This window comes from Cervus elaphus, chromosome 21 (genome assembly GCF_910594005.1).
Source record: "Cervus elaphus chromosome 21, mCerEla1.1, whole genome shotgun sequence".
NCBI lineage: Eukaryota > Metazoa > Chordata > Mammalia > Artiodactyla > Cervidae > Cervus > Cervus elaphus.
The window spans coordinates 34,697,534-34,720,252 of record NC_057835.1 but is presented as its reverse complement, the minus strand read 5'-3'; the positions used below and the strand labels follow the sequence as shown (position 1 = coordinate 34,720,252).

At 39.9% G+C, this 22,719-nt stretch overlaps 1 protein-coding gene across 1 annotated transcript in view; it reads left to right on the top strand.

Annotated features, from left to right (window-relative positions):
• ARFGEF1 (ADP ribosylation factor guanine nucleotide exchange factor 1) overlaps positions 1-22,719 on the top strand; it is a 127,817-nt gene that overhangs the window by 101,158 nt on the left and 3,940 nt on the right. Inside the window, exons 23-36 of the mRNA XM_043879457.1 lie at positions 1,401-1,491; positions 6,445-6,485; positions 6,578-6,747; positions 7,100-7,251; positions 7,392-7,564; positions 8,558-8,718; positions 9,525-9,655; positions 12,436-12,565; positions 14,849-14,984; positions 15,064-15,202; positions 15,767-15,839; positions 17,673-17,805; positions 20,957-21,096; positions 21,820-21,988. Coding sequence (XP_043735392.1) covers positions 1,401-1,491; positions 6,445-6,485; positions 6,578-6,747; positions 7,100-7,251; positions 7,392-7,564; positions 8,558-8,718; positions 9,525-9,655; positions 12,436-12,565; positions 14,849-14,984; positions 15,064-15,202; positions 15,767-15,839; positions 17,673-17,805; positions 20,957-21,096; positions 21,820-21,988 — 1,839 coding nt within the window. The remainder of the gene's footprint in view (positions 1-1,400; positions 1,492-6,444; positions 6,486-6,577; positions 6,748-7,099; positions 7,252-7,391; positions 7,565-8,557; positions 8,719-9,524; positions 9,656-12,435; positions 12,566-14,848; positions 14,985-15,063; positions 15,203-15,766; positions 15,840-17,672; positions 17,806-20,956; positions 21,097-21,819; positions 21,989-22,719) is intronic.

The window sequence follows — 22,719 nt, the reverse complement described above, 5'->3', positions numbered from 1 at the left end:
AGATTGTACTAAAGTAGGTAATAAGTCTGTCTCTCCTGGTAAATCATTAACTGCATGAGGACAAGGATCACATTCTTTTCTGTTTGTTCAGTTCCTGGAGTAGATTTTTAGTTCAGCTGGTTTAAATAACACCATCTATTACATCTGCATTCAAAAAGCCATTTGCATGTCTAGTTAGTCACAAGTACCTATTGAGCATCTGCTTTGAGTAAGGTAGAGGAAGACACAAAAAAAAGTGTATGATTTGCTTCCTAACATGGGAACTTTTTATCCGGCTGAGAAGGCAACAGTGACACACCTGAAGTAATTTATAGTAAGAAACTAAATGGAAGAAATTCTGAGTTGAGCAGTACTTATTTAAGTAAATACTTCATTCAGAGGAAGGTGAAGCAGTGGAGGGGAATCCTTCATTGAGAACTCAGGTTGGGTCTCAGTAGATAAACTTTAGATGATGGCCTGAATAGAGACATATGTTGGAGGGAGCTGCCTTAAGTCCTAGGCTGAAAAGCTTATACTTTATCTGAAACTAATAGTAAGCAAAATAAAGGTGGTGATTTAGGAAAATCTCCAGGAGAAGAAAGGAGATTAAAGAGGGGGGGAAATCAGCAAAAAGGAAGGCAGTAAACTGTTACAGTGATTCAGTCCTGAAGTGATAATGGTCTAAACTAAGTAGGAATGAAAATGAATTAATCAAATGAAAAACAGGCCAGAAGATTTAGTGATAATGGAAGAAGGGAAAGATATTAAGAGCTTGAGAAGTGGGGGCGTTGTTTTGCTGTCTGCAAACACATGGAACCAATGTTGGGGGGAAAACCAAGTGATTTTCTTGAATAAGAGGATATTATAGCATACCGGTTAAATTTTCAGTGAACATTTGTAAACAAGGGACTGAAGATTACATTACAGGAGAGATCTAATTGTATGGAATTGGGAATCCTCCTAAGTAGATACATTTGGAACTGGGGTTGGTTCTGTTTCTTACATGCTGAGGGAGGGGTTTCCCTGGTGGCCTAGTGATTAAGACTCTGCGCTTCCACTGCTGGGGGCACAGATTCTGTCCCTGGTTGGGGAAGTTCTGTATGCTATGCGTTGCAGGGGTTTTCTCAGGGGAGGGGGTTTCTCTTAAGCATTGAGAGAAATTCTGCCTAATGTCATTGAGTGATTAAAAATTTCAGTGTCCCTAATTTGTGTGATCTTTGCAAACAAGTTTGTGTCTTTACCCATGTCTGTATACCACTAAGTATAACTCAGTAAGTCACTGATGCCTAAAAGAATTGTTCACCCAAAGCTTTCTTTCATTAGGAAAATGACTGATTTTTTTAGAAATGTGTTTTAGAACTGTAAGTATATTCTTTCACTGAATTATTTTCACACTGAAATGACTCTTTTATGTGTGGTAGTTGGAGGAAATGTGGACTGGAAGCAGATAGCAAGTATTCAGGAATCCATTGGAGAAACCAGTTCTCAAAGTGTTGTCGTTGCTGTAGATAGGTAAGGTATCTGTTTTATTCCCCTTTCAGATGAATACTGTTTTAATTCTGTAGCATTTAGATGTGTGTTGCTCATTAGTAAAAAGAAAAAAAAATGATTGCCAAATATCTTTCCTATATTGTGATATGCTATGATTTAAATGATGAAGTACCTACAATTTTGCTTTTAAGTCACAGAATATAGGAAGGAGATAAACAGTATGAAAATTTAAGTGACCGTAGACATTAGTGGGCATTAGGGAAATGTTAACCTTGATGAGAAATAACACAGTTTTTCTTTTCCTCTATTTTTTAAAAACGTCCTTTATAAAAAATATACTTCCCTTATTATTCCTATTTGAAAATAGAGTATAATTTATCTTCCTGAGTGTATGATATGGGATTGCATTATGGGGAAAATGAAGGGGTTTGTTGGCAGTTCTCACTGGGGAGAATTATATTTTATAGTATATACATTGAGACATATTCCTCATCTTTAGTCTGGTTTTCTAAAAGAATATTTCTAAATATTTCTAAAAGAATATATTATGGTTTGTTTTACTATGAATATTCTAGAATATTTAGTGTATTCTAGAATATTTACATAGAATATTCTAGATTTAAAAAATCCCCAGTATTCAAAATAATGTCTAGTATTTTTTTTTTTTTAAGAAGATGAACGTTTTCCATATGGATGCCCAAATAATTGAAACCTAACATTTTGTAACACTGGTGTTTACATTTTAGCACTTCTGATGGGAACTGTCAAAAATACAGTGTGTTTTATAATCTTTCCTTGATGCTTAAAGACTCCCGCTGATCTGTTACTTTACTTTGCTGTAGATGAAAACTTTTTGCTCTTAGATGGAAATAGAGTGTTTAGCTGTTACTGACCCTGGCAGTACTCCCTGGAACGTCTTACTTGGAAAGAATTCTTAGTGTCCATGTGTCCACTTGCTTTTTTGGGGGTGGAGGGAGGGGCTTAATTTGCCTTTTTCTTGGGACGGTTGAAAAAAGATTATATATCATTTTATACCTACTATATAACTCTGAGGCTTAACATGTGCTTTTCAGAGTGCTCTCTGGGAAGGAAATTTTTAATAAGAGTGGATGTATGTATAACTGATTATATTAAACAAACAGAAAAAGTGCTTTCCGTGTGTTACTTCATTTAATCCTCTCAGTAGCATATAAGATACATATTATTACTGTCCTCAATTTACAGATGAGGAAACTGAGACAAGGGGGGTTAGATTACTTGCTCCTTCCTGCAGCCAGGCCAGTCTGGTCGTGATGATTACAGTGACACTTTGATTAGCAGAGAATCTGAGGAATAGCGCCAGGGGTGCCCTCAGCCTCTCGGCCTGTCTGCCCGTGTGTGCAGCTCCAGAGCACTGTAGTGTCTGTCCTGCTGCTGCCAGGGTAGACCTCCTCCAGATCTGAAAAACACATCATCACTGTTAGGAGAATCGACCCAGACAAGAGTCAAACTGTACTTACTGGTCTTGTTGCCATAACATACTTCATGTGACCAAAGCCAGTTCTGATTTATCCAGCTGGCCAGTTTGCTGCAGAGAAACATGTAACTCATTTGAACAGGTGATCTGCCTCTCCACTTTAAGGAGTTTGTGCAATTTCAGAAAAGTCTTAGTACAGATTCTATTAGTAAGGCACTGTCTCAAACTCCTCATCACCAGATACTTCTATAACGGTCCACAGTTTTATGCACAACCTCAATATTTACATTTTACCTTATTGTGAAAGCATCAAAAGTTACATCTTTGATTTGTTACAAGATTTATATTATTCTTATGTGGTATGTATCACAATTTCTCATTAAGTCACTTCTGAATTTCTGAGTATCTGAGTTTATTTTTATTTATGATATTCTGCTTCCATAGGCTGACTCGGTGAGACAGCCCTGGTAGTCAAGACGGTGGTTGAGAATATTGTCAGGCGTCATCCTTGAAAGTCGTGTATTTATTCAGCAAAAACGTTGTTTTTCTGACCTTAGGCCTATTGTTCTGAATAATGTGTTGTGATAAGTATAAGAACTAAACATGCAAAATGGAAATAATAATTCTTTGCTTAATTATATATAGGTTCTGTTTTTTAATGGAAAAAATTTTGGTTTCATCAAAAGCTTTAAAATGGTAAAATTTCCTGATTATCTTCATTTTTGTGTTTGGAATCCTGTATTATTAGAACTTAAGAGTGTGAGGGCACTTTAACCTGGAGTCCTTGATCCTCCTGGATTTGCCAGGGAAACATTTTCTAGGCGTTGTTAAACCAGCTATTTCTTAAATGTTATTCAACTTCGTGGGGGTGGATTTTGTCCAGGAACGATTTACCCCTGAAAGTCAAAAGTTATGTAGCACCATAGTTTTTTATTTAATTGTTGTTTTTTAAGCACACCGGATCTGTCCCACACTTTGGAATATTCTGTCACCTGTCAGAAAGTACGGACTACTCCTCCCTGTTTTCTCATAAACGTCTTTCAATTGAGTCTAAGCCGTAGATGTTATCTCTGATATTTTCACTATAAAAACTTTAGATACGCAGTCATTTCATCTGCCTGTATGTTGCATGCAGCTTAAAGTTGATTTGATCTAGAATCTGCAAGTTTCATCTTTTTTTTTTTTTTTTTGCGTTGTTTCACCACTATCATAATGTGTAAGAATTCAGTAAATCTGTCAATCTTTTTTTTCCTACTTTTCAGGGGCATGTCTTTTAATATTAGCACACAAGATTCTCATGCTTCTGTTCTCTGCTTTTCACATAGGCGTGTAGAATCCATTTTATAGTTGATGTGAAGCATAGCTCTTTTCTGCCTTAGTATATTAAGGCTCTACTATGAATGCCTCCCCAGACCACTCTGCTCTCCCATATGACTTATCTTTAATGGAGCATTTCTAGAAATATAGTGACCCTTCAGAGGCTACCAGAGTGAGTGGGAATCAAAATGCTCTTTCCCGGGACGGATGCTCCCCTGCTGACACTCACCTGAGTCTGCAGGGCCTGGCTGTTTGCTTGCGGTTCTCTCTGGCCATCTTCACAGGGGTCCTTGCAGCTTCCCCTGGAGTTCTCTGCTGCTGTTCTTTCCTCCCCGGCTCTTTGTCACTTGCTTCCTCCTTGCTTAAAAGGGATTCTCTGTTTCCTTTGTTGTTTTTCCTATTGTTTCCCTTGTACTGTTTGGGTTGGACTTTTGTTTGTGGTGTGGTTTTTATAGCCACTCCCTTCCAGGTACACGCCTCTAGTTTGAGAAACAGCTAATGACATTCATAATGCAGAGTCTAGCACTTCTCATTTTTGTTCATGTGAGAGGGTGGTAGCCTTTATTTTAAATTTCTGGATCCAGTCTAACCACTAGGTTCACTGAGGCCCTATTACTCTTACTCCCCCCGCCGCCCCCATAGTGTTTTCAGTCAGATTTTTGAACTTTTGTTTTGTTCTACTCACAAGAGTAATAGAGGAAATGTGAAGATATCCCTTTAGCAGGAGATCAGATTCTGAGTTATTACCTTGTCAGTTTTTTTTTTGTTTGTTTGTTTGTTTGTTTTTTTTTTAGTTCTACCACTTTATTGCTACCAACCCATTTCCCTCCACCCTTGTGCACACATGCTCAGTCATGTAATCCCATGGACTTCAGCCCGCCAGACTCCTCTGTCCATGGACTTTTCCAGGCAAGAATACTGGAGTGGGTTGCCATTTCCTTCTCCACCTTGTCAGTTTTTAAGCTGCTTTTCCTTCTTGTTTTCATTATTTACTGTTGCCAGGACGCATAGACCTTCAGGGGCATAGAGGTTGAAAAATCATGATATACTCAGAACATTTTGACTGTGGTGGTAGGAAAAAACTAGAATGTATTTTAAATGTTTAAAGTCTGTTTTGCTCAGATAAGTGTGGGGCAGTTGAGAGGGTGGACTCTGGGGTCGGCCTGTCCTTGTTTGACTGGCTCTAGTACGTACTAGCCTTGTGATTTTAGAAAGTTATTATACGTCTTTGTGCCTCAGTTTTTGTGTTGATAAAGTGGGGAGTCTAACGTACTTCATGGTACCTATGATTGTTGTGAGTGGATATATGGTAAATAGATAGGTAGGTATAGATACAAAGCACTTCGGGTAGTACCCACCTTGTTATTGCTGGTAGATATACTGTTACTATGATTACCTTTGTTTCTAAGTTTAATATTTGACCTGCTCCTGCTTTTGAGGTTTCGTTTTTATCGTTCAAATCCTTTCATGTACAGTTTACATTGAGCAATATCAATTTATCCTTGAAGTCACCACATCAAACCCTTCGTTACAAACTTGGAACACGGGTAAAAATGCAGACTTTAAAGTAAGAGGACTAATGTGTTTATGCTGAAAACTTTTATGAAACTTCGAAATACAGAAAAGGAGCTCAGTGAAGATGGCAGGGCAAAGCTGGATAGCATAGCTTAACTCTGAATGTTTGAATGTTCTAAGAAAAGTGGGTTGGTTACTTGTTAGTTAAACTGTTGGAAACTATTTGTAAGGTTTTATTAATCACTTGTAATTCAACATGAGTTTTTTTTAATCAGATGTACGTTATTTATAAAAATAAAGTAGAAGTTTTCATTTTAAGAACATGTTTAAACTAGTAAATAGGAAAATTGAGACGTCTGTTTTGTGTATGCCAATTATTAGTTTTACAAACTAATAGTCTCTTATTTTGAGGCTTATGAAATACCCACCCTAGTGCTGATGAATTTACTGGTAAAATTGCAGCAGTGTGTTCATTCTCTAATACCATTCAGTGCAAGGGCAGGGTACCTTCCAACTACACTTGTTACTAAACTACCTGGTAAAAAGTACATGTTCAGTTACCTGATCTTCTGTTCCCTTAAAACAGATAAAAGTAGTTAGCAAACTAGGCCTCTTGTTTTTGAATTAATATATCAGAAGTGAGACTTTATAAATTTTTGCATTATGATTTTTGTTTTTTTCTTTAGAATATTCACAGGGTCCACAAGGCTAGATGGAAATGCCATTGGTAAGTATGTACATTCAGTTAAAAAACTGACTTTTGGGCTAAAAGACTTTAAATTTGAGCTTTAAATAAATGTTAATCTATTTCTATTATAGTGGATTTTGTCCGTTGGCTCTGTGCTGTATCTATGGATGAATTACTTTCCACTACGCATCCAAGAATGTTTAGTCTGCAAAAAATAGTAGAAATATCATATTACAACATGGGAAGAATAAGATTGCAGTGGTCTCGAATTTGGGAAGTTATTGGAGATCATTTTAATAAGGTATTTGAGTAATTATATAATTTGCTTAATTTGTAATTTTTTTGTTGTTTAAAATTCCCTTACCATAATCTAATTGAGACCTTTTTCCTTTCTAAGCAGTTTTTTATTACATTTTTTTTGTAATTAGATTAGAAAACACTTTGTCTCGTTTTTTCTTCTAGAAATAATTGTTCTAGGTTTTAAGAATTTAGTTCAAATGTGTTCTTCTTGTTGAGAAATATTGTTAGCATACTTAGTGCCTCTATGGAGAATCTTTGAATTTACCTGTCTTTGCTATTAATGATATATTTTTCTAGAAAATTACCGATTTTTCTGCTGATATTAGCATCCTCTATTTCTGTTGCTATTACAGGTTGGCTGTAATCCTAATGAAGATGTAGCTATTTTTGCAGTAGACTCCCTGAGGCAGCTGTCAATGAAGTTCTTAGAGAAAGGGGAGCTTGCTAATTTCAGATTCCAGAAGGATTTCTTAAGACCTTTTGAACATATAATGAAACGGAACAGGTATTATGTTTGTTGAACTGCTTAACATCAGGAAAATAGTGTATTTTCCACAGTAGTGGGTGGGGGAGTGGGGCGGAACAGAAGAGAGGGGGAAAAAAAACCTGATGAGATTTATCCAAGCAATTATATTACTATTTTAGGTCTCCAACAATTCGCGATATGGTTGTACGGTGTATAGCACAGATGGTTAACTCTCAAGCTGCTAACATTCGGTCTGGATGGAAGAACATCTTCTCTGTATTTCATCTTGCTGCATCGGATCAAGATGAAAGCATAGTTGAGCTTGCATTCCAGACAACGGGACATATTGTCAGTGAGTGTCCCCTAAGCACTATTCAAGCTAGAACGCAGCACAGCACAACTTCAGTGTGTTCAGAGGATAGCTCACGTGTAAGGTTACTGGCATGTCCTGGGCTTTACCAAGTTTTGCCTATAGAAGCAGAGTAAAAAGTGATAGTATTATCATTATTATTGATAATAATGTTTACTGCATGGTAAGCACTGTAAGCACTTTGCATGTATTTTCTTCAATTTTCACAATAACTGTGTGAGAAAAATATCTTTATTATCTTTTTTTTAATTAGATAAGGAAACACAGATCCAGTGAGGTTATGTAATTTGTCTAAAGGCACAAAACTAGTGAGTGATGGATTGAGGCACAAAACCAGAGGCTTAAGACATAGCCTTTGTTTCTGACCACTGTACTATACAACCTCCTTTGACTTTGAAACACCTAAGATGTCAATTTAGCCTCTCTTAAAAGATAATAATGACCATCGTTGTCATCAACATCAAGAATGATGACATCACCATAGCTATCATTTAATGTTTGCCTAAATTCAGTAAACTAAGTATTGTGCTAATAATAAGCACTTTGTTGTTGTTGAGTCGTTATGTCATGTCTGACTCTTTGCAACCCCATAGACTTGCCCACCAGGCTCCTCTGTCCATGGGATTTCCCAGGCAAGAATACTGGAGTGGGTTGCCATTCCCTTCTCCAGGCAATCTTCCTCACCCAGGTATTGAACTCAGGTCTCCTGCGTTGCAGGTGGATTCTTTACCATCTGAGTGTACCAGTCTGTTAGGTGCTGGGTTTATAGTGTAAACAAAACACAGGCCTATCTATCTCCCTGTTCCCATTACCCACAGCAGTCAGGTCAAGACAGACTTTGGAACCCATGTCTTTTGGAATCAAAACCCTTAACCTTCAAGAAGTATCCATTACATCGAGAGCTCGGTGTATTTGGGTATAATTAGGAATAATTGAAAATCTTTAATTATTTGGATATGTTTTTCTCCCTTATAGCCCTTGTGTTTGAAAAACACTTTCCAGCGACCATTGATTCTTTCCAGGATGCAGTGAAATGTTTGTCTGAATTTGCTTGCAATGCAGCTTTCCCAGATACAAGTATGGAAGCAATTCGACTTATTCGCCATTGTGCAAAATACGTGTCTGATAGACCTCAGGTATAGCATCGTTTAGTAAACAAAATGTGACTTAGCATTTATTTCTAGTCTGAGATCTAAGTTTATTTGGGAATCTAGGGGATATGAAGCATTTTTCAAAATTATCTTGAGTTGTCACATTTATTGAAGACCTCGGGTATTTTTTTGAGTGTTTCACATGTATAAACTTGTTTAATTTTCAATAACAGCTTTATGGGATAGATTGTGTTATAGCCCCATTAAATAAGGAATCTGAGGCACAGAGAATCTCAAAATGTGCCCCTGATGATAGGGATAGTGAAGGAGACAGGATGTGAGCCCAGGCCTGTGTGTTCAGCCATTACCTTGATACGCTGTTTCTTGTGTGTCAAGCTCTGCAGGACTGAAGCTAACTGGGTGAGTGTGGTTGTAAGCACTGGAGTGAAAGCTTGAACTGGCAGCCGGGTTTGACTTGCATATCTTTGTAACTGTCATTAGGAGAAAAGAGGGCCTCATAGACTTTCTGTCACATGCTGACATGGACCTGTGGTGTGTTCAGTACGTCTTACATGCATTCGATCTGCACACCTCCCTAGTGTGGTGGTGTGGCTATGTGATGTTAAAACCACTTAAATGCCTAAAATGGAAAGCTGATGATGGAGTTGGAGCTGAAAGCAGCTTTTGGACTCTATTCCATGCCCTGTAGGCAGTTGTAATCTCCATCTTTTTATAAGTTTTTCTAATCAAATTGCTCATTTTTGATTTGCAAAGTGTTTAAAAACTGCTTTGGAGAAATGTGTATAGGTATTAACACCTTGTCTTTAATAAACCTACCTTTCGTTTTAAAGGCTTTCAAGGAGTACACAAGTGATGACATGAATGTGGCACCTGAAGACAGAGTGTGGGTGAGAGGCTGGTTCCCAATTCTCTTCGAGTTATCATGTATCATCAATAGATGCAAATTAGATGTAAGAACCAGGTAACAATCAGTATTTGTAATTAAAATTTTGCAAGGGTTATTTTGACTTTAATCAAATTAACCTTTCTTATGTGAACATAAGTTTAACTTGATCAAATATAGTAATTATTACTTTGGCAAATTTTAAAATACGTTAAATAGAGCAACAAAAAATGGAAATAGGTTACTTTTCCTTAAATTTTGATTATTTCCAAGTTTGAATTTTAGATTCCATGTTAATTTACACATTCTGTCTTTTCATACTTTTGTTTCCAATCAGAAATTAAAGTTAGTCCCAAACTTTATTTTCTGTTGAATGAGAAAAGAATTTCCAAATGCATGTCCCTGGTGGCTTTTAGGTAAAGAATCATTTCTCTTTGAAGACTGGCCAGTAACCTAGTTTTGAGTAACATAGGCCTGTTGAAAAAGCACTCTTTCAAAAGTATATTCTTAATAAAAGCTCTGTATGACTGTCCAGTCCATTTGTAAAGAAACTACTATGGGTGTGATGTAACCAGACAAGTGCTCAGTGCACACATTTTATACTTAAAAGAACTTGTTATGAATTTGTTAGCATTCTTATCAATCCCATAATGTAGTTTTTCTCACTCTGTATTTTTGACTGCCGAATTGAAATAACCAACTTGAGTATCCTAATATCTGTCAGCAGGACATCAGAAAGGTAGTACAGACTTGTAACAAATCAGTGATAGAATGTAATAAAAGAATGAATCTCTCCTTCCTCACTCCTCTTATGCCAGAACCACACCCATCCCTAGCCCAGGTAAAATTTGTTTTATAGCCTAAGAAGTTTTCTATTTTTATAGTGTTACTTGTTACAACAGATTCTTATGAAATTTAAAATAATCCAAAATATACTCAAACCTTGGAAACTTGTCACAGAATTTAGTTATCACAAGCACATTTGACATTAATTTCACATTTAGGCCCTGAAGAGTTTCTGTCAGTGGACCTGTTAGGAAATTTGATAAAATTCAAGCTAGCCCCCTAATTGATGTAACTCTGAATTATATATACCACTCTCAGATGTCCACCACTTCAGTAGAGCAGTAAGATGTGGTAACTGAAAGTCACAGCAGCTCAGCACTCCCTCCCTGCCCGAGTTTATTTGTAGAAATCTATTTGGTGGGGGACGGACGTACCTGTTTTCCTAGTCTGTTAGCTGTCCTCATCCGGGACCATGCTACCTTGCTTTTCACTGTATCCTGTGTTCAGATTATGGATGGGTTTAGTTCTTAAGAAGAGAAAATAAGTGTTCTAGGTGGTAAAGAGATGTGAGTAAGCTTTGTCCAGGGGTGGCTTTGATTTTCTTAGCTCACTCCATGATTTGTAAAGGCAGTTATTTCAATTACATCTAAAAATGCAGCACTGTGATTTGTATAACCCACTAGTTATAGAGTACTTTCACATGCATTCTCATTTGAGTCCCTCAAAATTCTGTAGATTTAGGGTTAAATAATTAACCCAGAGCCCTCCATATTCTTTTCCATATACCAGGAACTTAAATATTCAGCAGAACTCCTTCAATAGGTAAAAAGCCGTGGGAACCTCTGTGGATCTCTGTTTGCTTTGGGGGCCTGCAAGAAGCAGGATGTTCACGTCTGCTCAGCCCAGCCATGGGGGTTATTCAGCATCCAATTACTTGGAGTGGGAGGACGAACCAGCCCTGTCCCATTGTGTGTGTGTGGCAGGGTAGGGGTGCGGGGCGGGCATGGAACTCTGACACAGATTTCTGGGAAACATACAGTGTGTTTCTTCCACAGAAATTCCTTTACTGTAGTTTTACACATTAGGTATCTTACAGAGCAAACAAACTTAACTTGCCTCAGGACCAAACTACTGTAATGTTATTTTACATCCATTGAACAACCTTGTGTTAACTGTGTACCACGCATGAATTGGTACCAGGCCCAGGGGTAGCATTGTAGCAAATGAGCTGGACCATCTCAGGGAGTCCGCAAGTCTTCAAGGAGTGTTTCACAGGAAATATTGTTCTGACTTACGACCAGACTTAGGGAAATACAATCCTTTTCTAAGGGGAAGGGTACCTATGTTTTCTTAGAAGAAATTTAACAAGAGAGAAAAGATCAAGCTTTTTAATGGTTACATGAAAGCATTATTTCAAGAAGGATGATGAGGAATCAGAAGGCAATTTTGAGTTTCAGTTTTAACACTTATTCAGAAGAGAATGAATGGAATACTAAAGCAGCTTACTCTCAAGGAACACTTCACTGTGCACCGTGTGTGACACATGCTGCCCTGGCCTGGCACGCCGTGGGGAGTAGATGCCCTGCCCACATGAGTGGGGGTCTAGAGAATTATTTTGAGAAGTCCTTTAGTTTGAGGATATTATATGAACAAGTAAGGCATTAGCTAAAAATTCCTATAGTTCTTTGAAAAAGATTTTCCAGAATCTAATTTTATTTGTTCTTAGACATACCAGTATACTTTCTTCCATGGTCATAGAGCCACAGAATTAGTATTCACCCAAATTATAATTTTTCTCACTCTGTAGTTCCCATATACATTTTTTAAGTGCTGCAGTGATGGAGTGGGAGTAGAAGAAAAATAAAAAACTAAAGGCCAGGGTCTTTGGAGTTTTTCCCTAAACAATTCTTCCTAAGAAAACCTGTTTTACAACCTAAATTTCTTAAACTTTAGTATCAAGTGTTTTAAACTTAGCTTTCAGTAACTTCATGAACTAACTTATAAAAATCTATTTTAGGAGGGAGATACTGATGTCGTATGCTAGCTTTTCTAATTATATTTTTTCATTTTAGGGGTTTAACAGTAATGTTTGAAATAATGAAAACTTATGGCCACACTTATGAAAAACACTGGTGGCAGGATTTATTTAGAATTGTTTTCAGAATCTTTGATAACATGAAATTGCCAGAACAGCAGACAGAGGTAAGAGATTTTCATTTAATATAGTCAAGTCAAAGGTTCTTTTTTCCTAATACATTTTAGTATTTCAAATTAAGGACAGTGAAAAGAAAAAAAATCCTAGTGATATCTTTTTTAAGGCATTCTGATATAGTAGTATATCTTTGTAGTATGTTTTCTGTCATCAAAACAATGCAGTTTTGACAATAGAAGTGAGCTAAGGTTTTCAGTATTTTTGTTGAGCTTTCAGTATCTTTTCCTCATTTTAATACTGTCACAGCTAAAACATCAGTAGTTCTACTTAGTATTCATAGTGACTTATTCTAAATTGAATAAAGAATACATGGTAAGTTTTATTTATTTCTTTCAGTTTCTTTTAATTTTTAGAGTATGGTTGATTTACAGTATTGTATTAGTTTCTGCTTTACAGAAGTGATTCATTCAGTTATACGTATACCTCCATCCACGCATTGTGATTCTTTTCCCATTTAGACCATTACAGAGTATTAAGTAGAGTTCCTGTAATGTTCAGTAGATTCTGATTTATCTACCTCATACATAGTAGTATATATATGTCGGTCCCAATCTCCCAATTTATCCCTCTCCCCACCTCCTCCTCCCAACCCACTGGTAACCATAAGTTTATTTTCTGCATCTGTACCTCTGTATTTGTTTTTGTAGGTAAGTTCACTTGTACCCACTCTTTTTTTAGATTCCACATGTAAGTGATACCATATGATGTTTGTCTTTCTCTGACTTCTCTCAGTACAACAGTCTCCAGGTCCTTCCGTGTTACCGCAAATGACATTATCTCATTCCTTTCTATGACTGGTATACATATGTACCACATTGTCTGTATCCACTCCCCTGGTGATGGACATCTAGGCTGCTTCCATGTTCCGGCTATTGTAAACAGTGCTGCAGTAAACATCAGGGTACATGTACCCTTTTGGATCATGTTTTTTCCCAGATATGTGCCCAGGAATGGGATTGCTGGGTCCTTGGGCTTCCCTGGTGGGTCAGAGGTTAAAGCGTCTGTCTGCAATGCGGGAGACCTGGGTTCGATCCCCTGGAGAAGGAAATAGCAACCCACTCCAGTGTTCTTGCCTGGAGAATCCCATGGACGGAGGAGCCTGGTGGGCTACAGTTCATGGGGTTACAAAGAGTCAGACACAACTGAACAACTTCAATTCATGGTAGCCGTAGCTCTATTTTTAGTTTTTAAGGAACCTCCATACTCTTCTCCACAGTGGCTGCACCAATTTACATTCCCACCAACTGTGTAGGAGAGTCTCCTTTTCTCCATGCCTTCTCTGCATTTATAATCTGTAGATTTTTTTTCATGATGGCCATTCTAACTGGTCTGAAGTGATACTTCATGGTAGTTTTGATTTGCATTTCTCTGATAACTAATGATGTTGAGAATCTTTTCATGTGCTTTTTGGCCATCTGTATGTCTTCTTTGGAGAAATGTCTCTTTAGATCTTCTGTCCATTTTTTAATTTGTTTTTTGATATTGAGCCGCATGAGCTGTTTGTATATTTTGGAGATTAATCCCTTGTCAGTTGCTTCCTTTGCACATATTTTCTCCCATTCTGAGGGTGTTTTGTTTGTTTGTTTCCTTTGCTCTGCAAAAGCTTTTAAGTTTAATTAGGTCTTTTACTACAAACCAGTTACAGAATGTGTTTCAGTGTTTGTGAGGAGAGAACATCAGGTCTTTGTGTTTTGTTCCATATAGTGTGTTAAATGCAAATTTGGGGGCCTCTCTGACCTGCAGAAGATTTTACTTTAGATCTGCAGGTAGGCTCTTACTTAAAACATGTTATTAAGTAGACATATGTTTATGCAGGGGCATAAAACCATGTATAAAAATGAATCAGATTAGTCCATTTGAGAAAAATAAATGACTTACACCAGTTTTATTTTAAACCTATGCTAACCCCACTTGGAAAATTCTTATCATTTCCTTCCTCTAATTTTTTTTTCCATGTTCTGTCATATTCTAGAGCAAGACCAACTGTTGCAATTAATGCTATGACTTTTCAGTAGCAGACACTAATAATAGGACAATGCAGTGATGGTTTTTTATAATCAAAACAGTGCGAAAATAGTTATTCTATGCATAGATTTATGAGATAATGAGAAATAGGTATCAGATACGAAGTTGAGGTGAGTATGTTCTAGAGGGAGCCGAGCACTCTGAAAGGAACGTGGACAGTCTTATCTTAAATGTGCAGATGTTTTCTTTGTAACTTCTAGTAACTAATGAGTGGTCTGACCTTCATGTGATGACTGTCTCCTTTGTAGAAAGCTGAATGGATGACAACAACATGTAATCATGCACTCTATGCGATCTGTGACGTGTTCACCCAGTATTTAGAAGTACTCAGTGATGTCCTTTTGGATGACATTTTTGCCCAGCTCTACTGGTGTGTGCAGCAAGGTAGGTCTCTCCTGATAAATGACACAGTGTTAAATGTGACCCTGGTGATACACAAATGAATTGCTCTTTTCTTTTCCAGACAATGAGCAGTTGGCACGATCTGGTACAAACTGCTTAGAGAATGTTGTTATTCTGAATGGTGAAAAATTTACACTAGAAATCTGGGATAAAACCTGCAACTGCACACTGGACATCTTCAAAACCACAATCCCACATGCGTAAGATTTTATACCACTTTGTGTATTGAATGATGGACATAAAAGATTTGATAGTAACTAGTGATTTCTCATAACAAATGCTTTATCAGATATCTCAGTGTTCTGTGAATTTGTATTTATTACAGACCAAACTCCTATAAACCATAACAAATACATGAATTGTTTTGTAAACCAGAACCTTTAGTCTTATCATCTAAATTTGGGTCAAAATGAAGTGCTTTTATGAGCTTTTATTCATGCAGATTAAACCAAGCAGTGGTGTTGAATTTTTTAAAAATCTCAGCATTTATTTTAGTTACTGTGACTAGTCTAAGGAAACTTCATTTGTAAATACTGTATTTCATAGTTATTTGTCATCCTTTTCTGAGGGATAAGTTTGGAATTGAATTGTAGGTGAGTTTTTACTAGTGGGGAAACTAAGACATAGTCCTGCCACTTGACAGTTGATGGCACCCAGTCGTTTGTAGGACAACTTGAACTTCCCCAGCTTCTTTTATTTCAAAGTGTGTTAGCTGTGGCATGTCTCACGCTCTCAGTGATTGGTATGGTTTTGGTATTTCAAAGGCTCTTGACCTGGCGTCCCATTTCTGGAGAAACTGCTCCCTCAACCCCATCTCCTGTGAGTGAAAACCAGTTGGTAAGTTTAAATAAATCAAGCCTATTTTAAATCATTGAACTATTCGTGATAAGAAATTTTACCATGGGGCAGTTCCTTTAACATGCGCCCAGCTTCTTCAGAAAGATGGTGTAAAATATAGATGGTTCTGAGACGAAGATTCAAATGATTTCTCGAGTGCAATAGGCAAATACCAGTTTACAGAAGGGCGTACGTGTCAAGCTGAAGATGTTTTTGGATATTGTTTAAACATCCAATTTTGATAAAAATTTTACCTCAGAGAAAAGTTAGAAAAGCAGGATAAAGAATTCCAGCAGACCCTCCCCCTGCACATTTATTTCCTGGGTGTGTTGTCACAAATTACTAATAAACTTCGCAGCTTAAAGCAGCAGCAGTGTATTCTCTCACGGGTGGGGCCAGAGGTCCAAACTGAAGGCTTCGCAGGGCCACGCTCCTTCCCCGGGTTTGCTGCCGCTAGCTTCTACTGGCTGCTGACAACCCCTGCCGTTCATTGGCTTGCACACACATCACTCTGTTCGCTGCCTCCATCTTTACGTGGCTGTGTAAAGTCAGATCTGTGTATCAGATCTCTCCTTCTCTTTTAAGGACACTAGTCATTAGATTTAGGGTCCACCCTAAATTCAGAATGACCTCTTCTCAAAAGTTCCTTAACTCTGCAGACCCTATTTCCATGTAGCCTTTGTAAGTACCAAAGGTTAGGACTTGGACTTAGCTTTTTGGGGCCACTATTTAGCCCACTGCAGTCTACCCCCTGGTGCCCCAAAATTCATGTCTGTCTTCTGGGCTAAGACATTTATCCCGTCCCAACATCCCCAAAGTCTCAATTTATCGTAGCATCACCACTAAGTCCAGAATCTCATGTAAATATCATATCAGAAGTTCCAGATCTTGTCCTCTAAGTCATCTAGATCAGGTGCATGGTCTGTGCTGGAGCAAAATTTCTCTCTCTGGACCCATGAACCTGTAAAATAAATGACCCCCTTGCAAAATACAGTGGTGGGCCAGCATAAGTAAAGATTCTCATGCCAAAAGCGAAAACTGAAAGAAAGAAAAGGGTCACTTGTGGAGTCCGGCAGTGATCTTCAGTCTCTTCCTTGGCTCTGTCTGAGACCTGCAGCTGCCCTGGCTCTGCTTCTGACCTCATGCTGGAACCAGGTGGAGCTGGCAGAGTAGTCATGTCGGCCACCACATACTGTCTGACACTGCAAGTGCCTTGCATTTACTACCAAATCCTCCACAACCTGCAAAGAAAGTGTCGTCTTCATTTTCAGACCAGAAAACCTCAGCTTAGGAACGAGATTCCTGGCTCTCCCAAGGTTACACGTAACTGGACTCTGGTGTGGTTCTGTGGACCTGTCAGCTTCTCTGCAGGGCCAGTCTCCTTGTCGGCCACCTTCTCACTGACCTTTCTGGATGCTGGTCTGGGATGACAGCATCCTTCCTCTGCAGAGCTTTCCTGGGCTCAGCCTGCACTAGGTGTGCGCACACTACACCCACTACATACATTCTGTTTGGATTTCACAACAGTTCATGGATATTGCTGACAAGTTTTGCCACACAGTGACACTTAGTGTTTTTATCTGTTATCCTTGGGTGGTGTCAGGCCTGATCTCAGTGAGGGTCAGAAAGTAAGCTTTTCTTTAAAAGATTACCAGCTCCCTACCTGTGTGTAGTGATATTAAATAATTTTCCCATTATGTCCATTATTGCAGTGTGTGCAGTGTCATTTTCATAGGGACACAGTGTAAATTACTTTTTTAAAGACAATGTAATAGAAACTGTTTTCATCATTAAGCTTTATTTGTTGTACTTAAAGTGAATCTTTTTTATTAGGATACAATATCACAGAAATCTGTAGATATTCATGATTCTATTCAGCCAAGATCTGCAGATAATAGACAGCAAGCTCCGTTGGCTTCTGTCTCTACTGTGAATGAAGAAATCAGCAAAATTAAACCCACAGCAAGTGAGTTATTTCTCTTAATCAATTGTGTATTTTGTTTTTGTGTATGCAAGATAAGAAAGTTTTGCTTGTACTCACACACACATTCTGTAGTTGGTTATTGTAGTCACTTTATTCCTCAGTTTGCCACAGCTCGGACATCCCTGATAGAGGCTGTCTCGCAGGTGATTGGGACTCTGCTGACACCTGCCAGGCTCATTATTTTTCCTACAGCGCTCTCAGCTGATGTTTGTTACAAGCACATGGGTGTTCTTCCTGCAGAAGAGGGGCCTAACAGGTCTGTCCTCAGCAAGAGGCGGGGTATCGGCCAGGGCGTCTGAGGAGCACTCTGCTCCCCCACCGACCCCAATGCTCCTCTGCACCTCCCCTCACCTTCAGTTCTTTTCACAAAGGGGGACTCCCTTGTTTTTCACTAAATGGGTTTAATTTCATTTACTGAACAAAAGTTAACAGCACTGAGGAAAGACAGCCTCCTTCCTGGAGGAACACGGGAAATGTGTTCCACAGTGGCTGCACAGTTTTATATCCCACCAGCAATTCCATTTTTTCCACCTCCTCACAAACATTTCAGTCTTCTTTTTCTCTCCTTAATAATAACCATCCTAGTGGGTATAAAATGTTGTCTCATTGTTGTTTTACTCTGCATTTCCCTATTGATTAATGATATTGAGTATTTTTTCATGTGCCTTTTGGCCATTTGTAATCATTTTTTGAGAAATATTTATTCGTGTCCTTTGCTAATTTTTAATTGGGTTATTTGTTGTTGAGTTGTAGGAGTTTCTTACATACTCTGGATACAATCCCCATATGACATACACGATTTGCAAGGGTTTATTTTCTCCCATTCTATAGGTCATCTTTTCACTTCTGATGATAAATGCTCCAATGGTGCGAAAGTTCTTATTTTGCTGAAGTTCAGTTTGTCTTGCTGTTGTTGCTCACGCTTCTGGTGTCATGGTTAGGAACCAACCACAGCCCAAACTAAGGTCAGGGAGATTTTCCCTAGTGTTGCTTTCCAAGAATTTTATACTTACAGCTCTTACATTTAGGGAGTTGATCCATTTTCAGTTTATTGTTTTCAGGGTATTTTTATTAACCCTTGGTGTTTATACTTGTTGAGGGAAGACAGATTTTGTACCTCCTGGAAAGGAGCCTCTAGCTTCAGTTACTATGTCTCGCCACTTAGAAGGGAGATTGGTGGCGATGAGTTGTCCATTTTCGTTTTTCACTCCTGTTTTCTGGAGCACAGCTGTTAGAATCCATACCAGCTTCGGTCTACCCTGGAAAATGCCACAGTACATGGCTTTGCTCTTTGAGCCCCAGGACTGGACCTTGGAAGGGAAGGACGTAGTTCCAAGTTTTCACTGAGCTGATCTGGGCACATGCCTGGAGTGGAGTGGAGAGTGCTGCCCCCTGCCCCTCTGATCGAGGGCTCACGTTTCCTTCCTCCCGCCACCCCCTCGCAGTCCTTTAGGAGAGCTCCCGTGTCCCCCAGAGCCCTCCGTGCAGGGGACGGGGCAGCAGTGCTGCCCGAGGAGGTGGCTCAGAGCAGCACAGATTACGGCTGCTCCGCTCCTTCACACTCAGAAGCTGGTGCTGCCCAGTGAAATGGTCCCTAACATGACCCTGTAGCCTTGCGAAGCAGACTTAGTGAGACAGACATTGTCCCCCAGACACACTGCTGTCCCTGCCGGTGAGGCCGAGTCCAGCGCCTCACCCGCGACAGCTCTGAATGCCCATGCAGACATGGTGGCTGGTGAGAACATGTCTCCCCAGCCTCAGTCGCCCTGAGTCTGGAGTGTGGCAAGCGTGTCCTGCCCCAGAAACCTGAGAGTGTAGTTATGACTTGGATGAGGGAGGGCTAGGAAGGGACAACTTGGACTTGGGGGTGTCTTTGGTTTTTTACATTTTTTGACTTGAGACCTAATACTAAGAACTGAATGTTCAGTACAGCAACATTTCTGAAAACTATCTGGAAAGGAGCCATCATGACCTAATAAGAGAATAAATTTAAGCAAGTTGTTTGGCTGTCTTCCCCAAATTCCTAAAACCTGAATTTAACTTCTGGAAATGGGGGGATTCCCTGGCGGGTCCAAGTGGTGAGGACTTAGAGCTCTCACTGCCGTGGCCCACGTTCAGGGAACTAAGACCCTGCAAGCTGCAAGGTGTGGCCAAAAACAAAAAAACTAAATGCTAGAAATTGGTGCCAGAAAAGGGAGTTTGTGATAAAAGCAAAGTAGAAAAAACCTGAAGGGTTGTCAAGGCGTCCAGTGCTGGAGCTGATGCCCTGAGGCCACTGTACAGCCCCACCCCACCGGGACGATCATCCGACTCCTGGAAAGCTTCCTGGAGCTTGGCTTGAGCTTGGCTGAGCCAGTGCTGCTGGCCTTGAGCACCTCAGTAGTTGAGTTGTCTTTCCTAACCTTGTGTTTCTACATCTGCTCACCGGACACCATGGAGGTAGAAAGTCCTTCCTTCCATGAGTCTGCGTGTCCTTATAGAAACAGCCCTTCCGAGCACAGCGGTTCAGGCCAGAGGAAGGCAGCCGTGTTCCGCCCCAGGCCGCGTCTGAGCACCAGGCTCCTCCAGGGTGGTTGCTCTTACAGTCCGGCACTAGGCATGACGCTGCGTGGACTTCTGGGCTTATTATGCTTTAGAAACAGGCCGTTTTAGACGCACCACCAACCTGGATCCAGATAAAGCATGTACTCTGGTGACCCCCTCACTGCCTGCCTCACAGATCTAGCTCCTGTTGTTTTCTTCTGGCTTTTTTATATTACCTGTGTCAAAGATCAAACTTGAGTTTGTAGCAAATACTATTGAAACTGTAGCTTTTAATCCATTTGATACATTTTATTAAGAAATAACCTAAATATTACTTTAAAATTTGTCCTGGCACCTTCTTGAATGTATTCAAAGTTATTTTGAATATTTTTGTTTACTGAAGAAGTGAATTTTCTAAGGTTTTCTAAATACTGATTAAATGCAGCTTTTACTGAGTGCTCATGTGCAGAAGCAGGCTGTCCTTCAATGTGATGTGTGCAAGTTACCTTCATACATGTTAATGTTTCCTTAGCATTGTAATGTCACAGAAATTATAAAGAATTCAAAATAATTTTTGTTTGCATGTGCATTGGGGTGGGTTTCCTCACAGAATTTCCAGAACAAAAATTGTTTGCTGCCCTGTTGATTAAATGTGTTGTGCAGCTGGAACTCATCCAGACTATCGACAACATCGTGTTCTTCCCCGCCACAAGTAGGAAGGAGGACGCAGAAAACTTAGCCGCGGCGCAGGTGAGTGGGTGTGGGGGTCAGCTCTGCCATCTGGGCTTCAGAGCAGAGGCCAAGCTAGAGGGGCCGTTTGGGGGACCATCGCCCCATGAATGTCAGTCCAAACCATGGGACTGAGGACATGGCCAAGGTTGTGAGTGTGGACACAGCGGGGAAGGGGGTCAGGGAGCGAGCCTGGGGCCTTGTGGTTGAGAGCTCATGATGAAGCAGTGGGTGAAGAGCTTGGGGGCGAGAACCAGGGAGGCAGGAGGGTCCACGAGCCAGTGCTGCCTCGCAGCCCCGTGAGGGAGCTGTGCTGAGAAGGCTGCGGTCACCTATGCTAGGGCAAGTATCCTTCGTCCACTGCGGAGTAGGGGGTTTGCCAGCCAGTTACTAAAGGGGTGAGGAGGGGGTTATGCACAAGCATATTTATGATTACAGTCCACAGCCTCCAACTGGTTAACAGAAGTGAGGACCTCAGTAGGGCAGGGACCATGAAGGGGGCGGAGGCTGAGGGTCTCCTGGGGCAGAGCTCCGGGGTTGAGAGTTGTCTGTGGCAGGGAGCCATAGACTTTGGGAGTGCTGCTCAGTGAGAAGGGTGCAAGGAATGAAGATTCTGGAGATTTCATAAGAGAAGGTGGTCTTTTCCTGTTGAGACAGATTAAATTCTATGGCTTGCTCATAGAAGTGGTCTTTGGTTCTAACTTGACTGTGGGTACCTGTGCTGTGGTGGTTTGTTTTCCAAAGAGAGACGCTGTGGACTTTGATGTTCGAGTGGACACTCAAGACCAAGGAATGTATCGCTTTTTAACATCACAACAACTCTTCAAGTTACTGGACTGCTTGTTAGAATCGCACAGATTCGCAAAAGCTTTCAACTCCAACAACGAACAGAGGACGGCTCTGTGGAAGGCGGGTAAGCCGTGCTGTGCGGGCTGCACCCTCAGCGGGCGTGTAGCGGGGTCACACAAGGGGACTCACAGCGTGAATGTTGAGTCCTCACCAGCCGTCGGCGAACACTCCACCAACAGGTCTTTCTCTAGTTTAGAAAATGCCGAATAACCGCCTGGGTGGATGAGTCTCCCCGTGTTTAATCACACTGTTAATTGACTGGTTTTCGCATTGTTTTTCACCTTCTGTGCTCAACCTGGGCCTTGCTATCAATACTGTCTGCTTACTAGAGCTGAGAAAAAGTGGGAGGGTCCCAGGCATGAAGGCATCTGTATTGAGTGCCTGCTCCCCAGGGTGTGGCCAGAACATAAGTCAGGGTTTTGAAGTGGGAGGGAAATTTTTTTGAACAAGTTGGAAAATTTAAATAAGCTTTTTAACAATTTTACTGACAGTGATATTTTTTTTTTTTTTTTTGACAGTGATATTTTTTAAATAAATAGTTACTTGGGGCCTATTAGGTGCAGAACAGTGCTGAGAGTGAGAGACTGAAGAATATGCAGAAAAAAGAAGGAAGCTGCTGTTCCTTGAACAGCAAAGCCCTCTGACAGAGTGCTGGGTGCTGTACACTTAGGAATTTCATTTCATCCATGGTCTCTTTACCACCTCATTAAACCCACCCAGGCTCTGTTCATTCTCTCCCTTCTTGTACAGCCTCACTTCTATAAATAGATGGTACTTAAATTTTTCCCATTTATT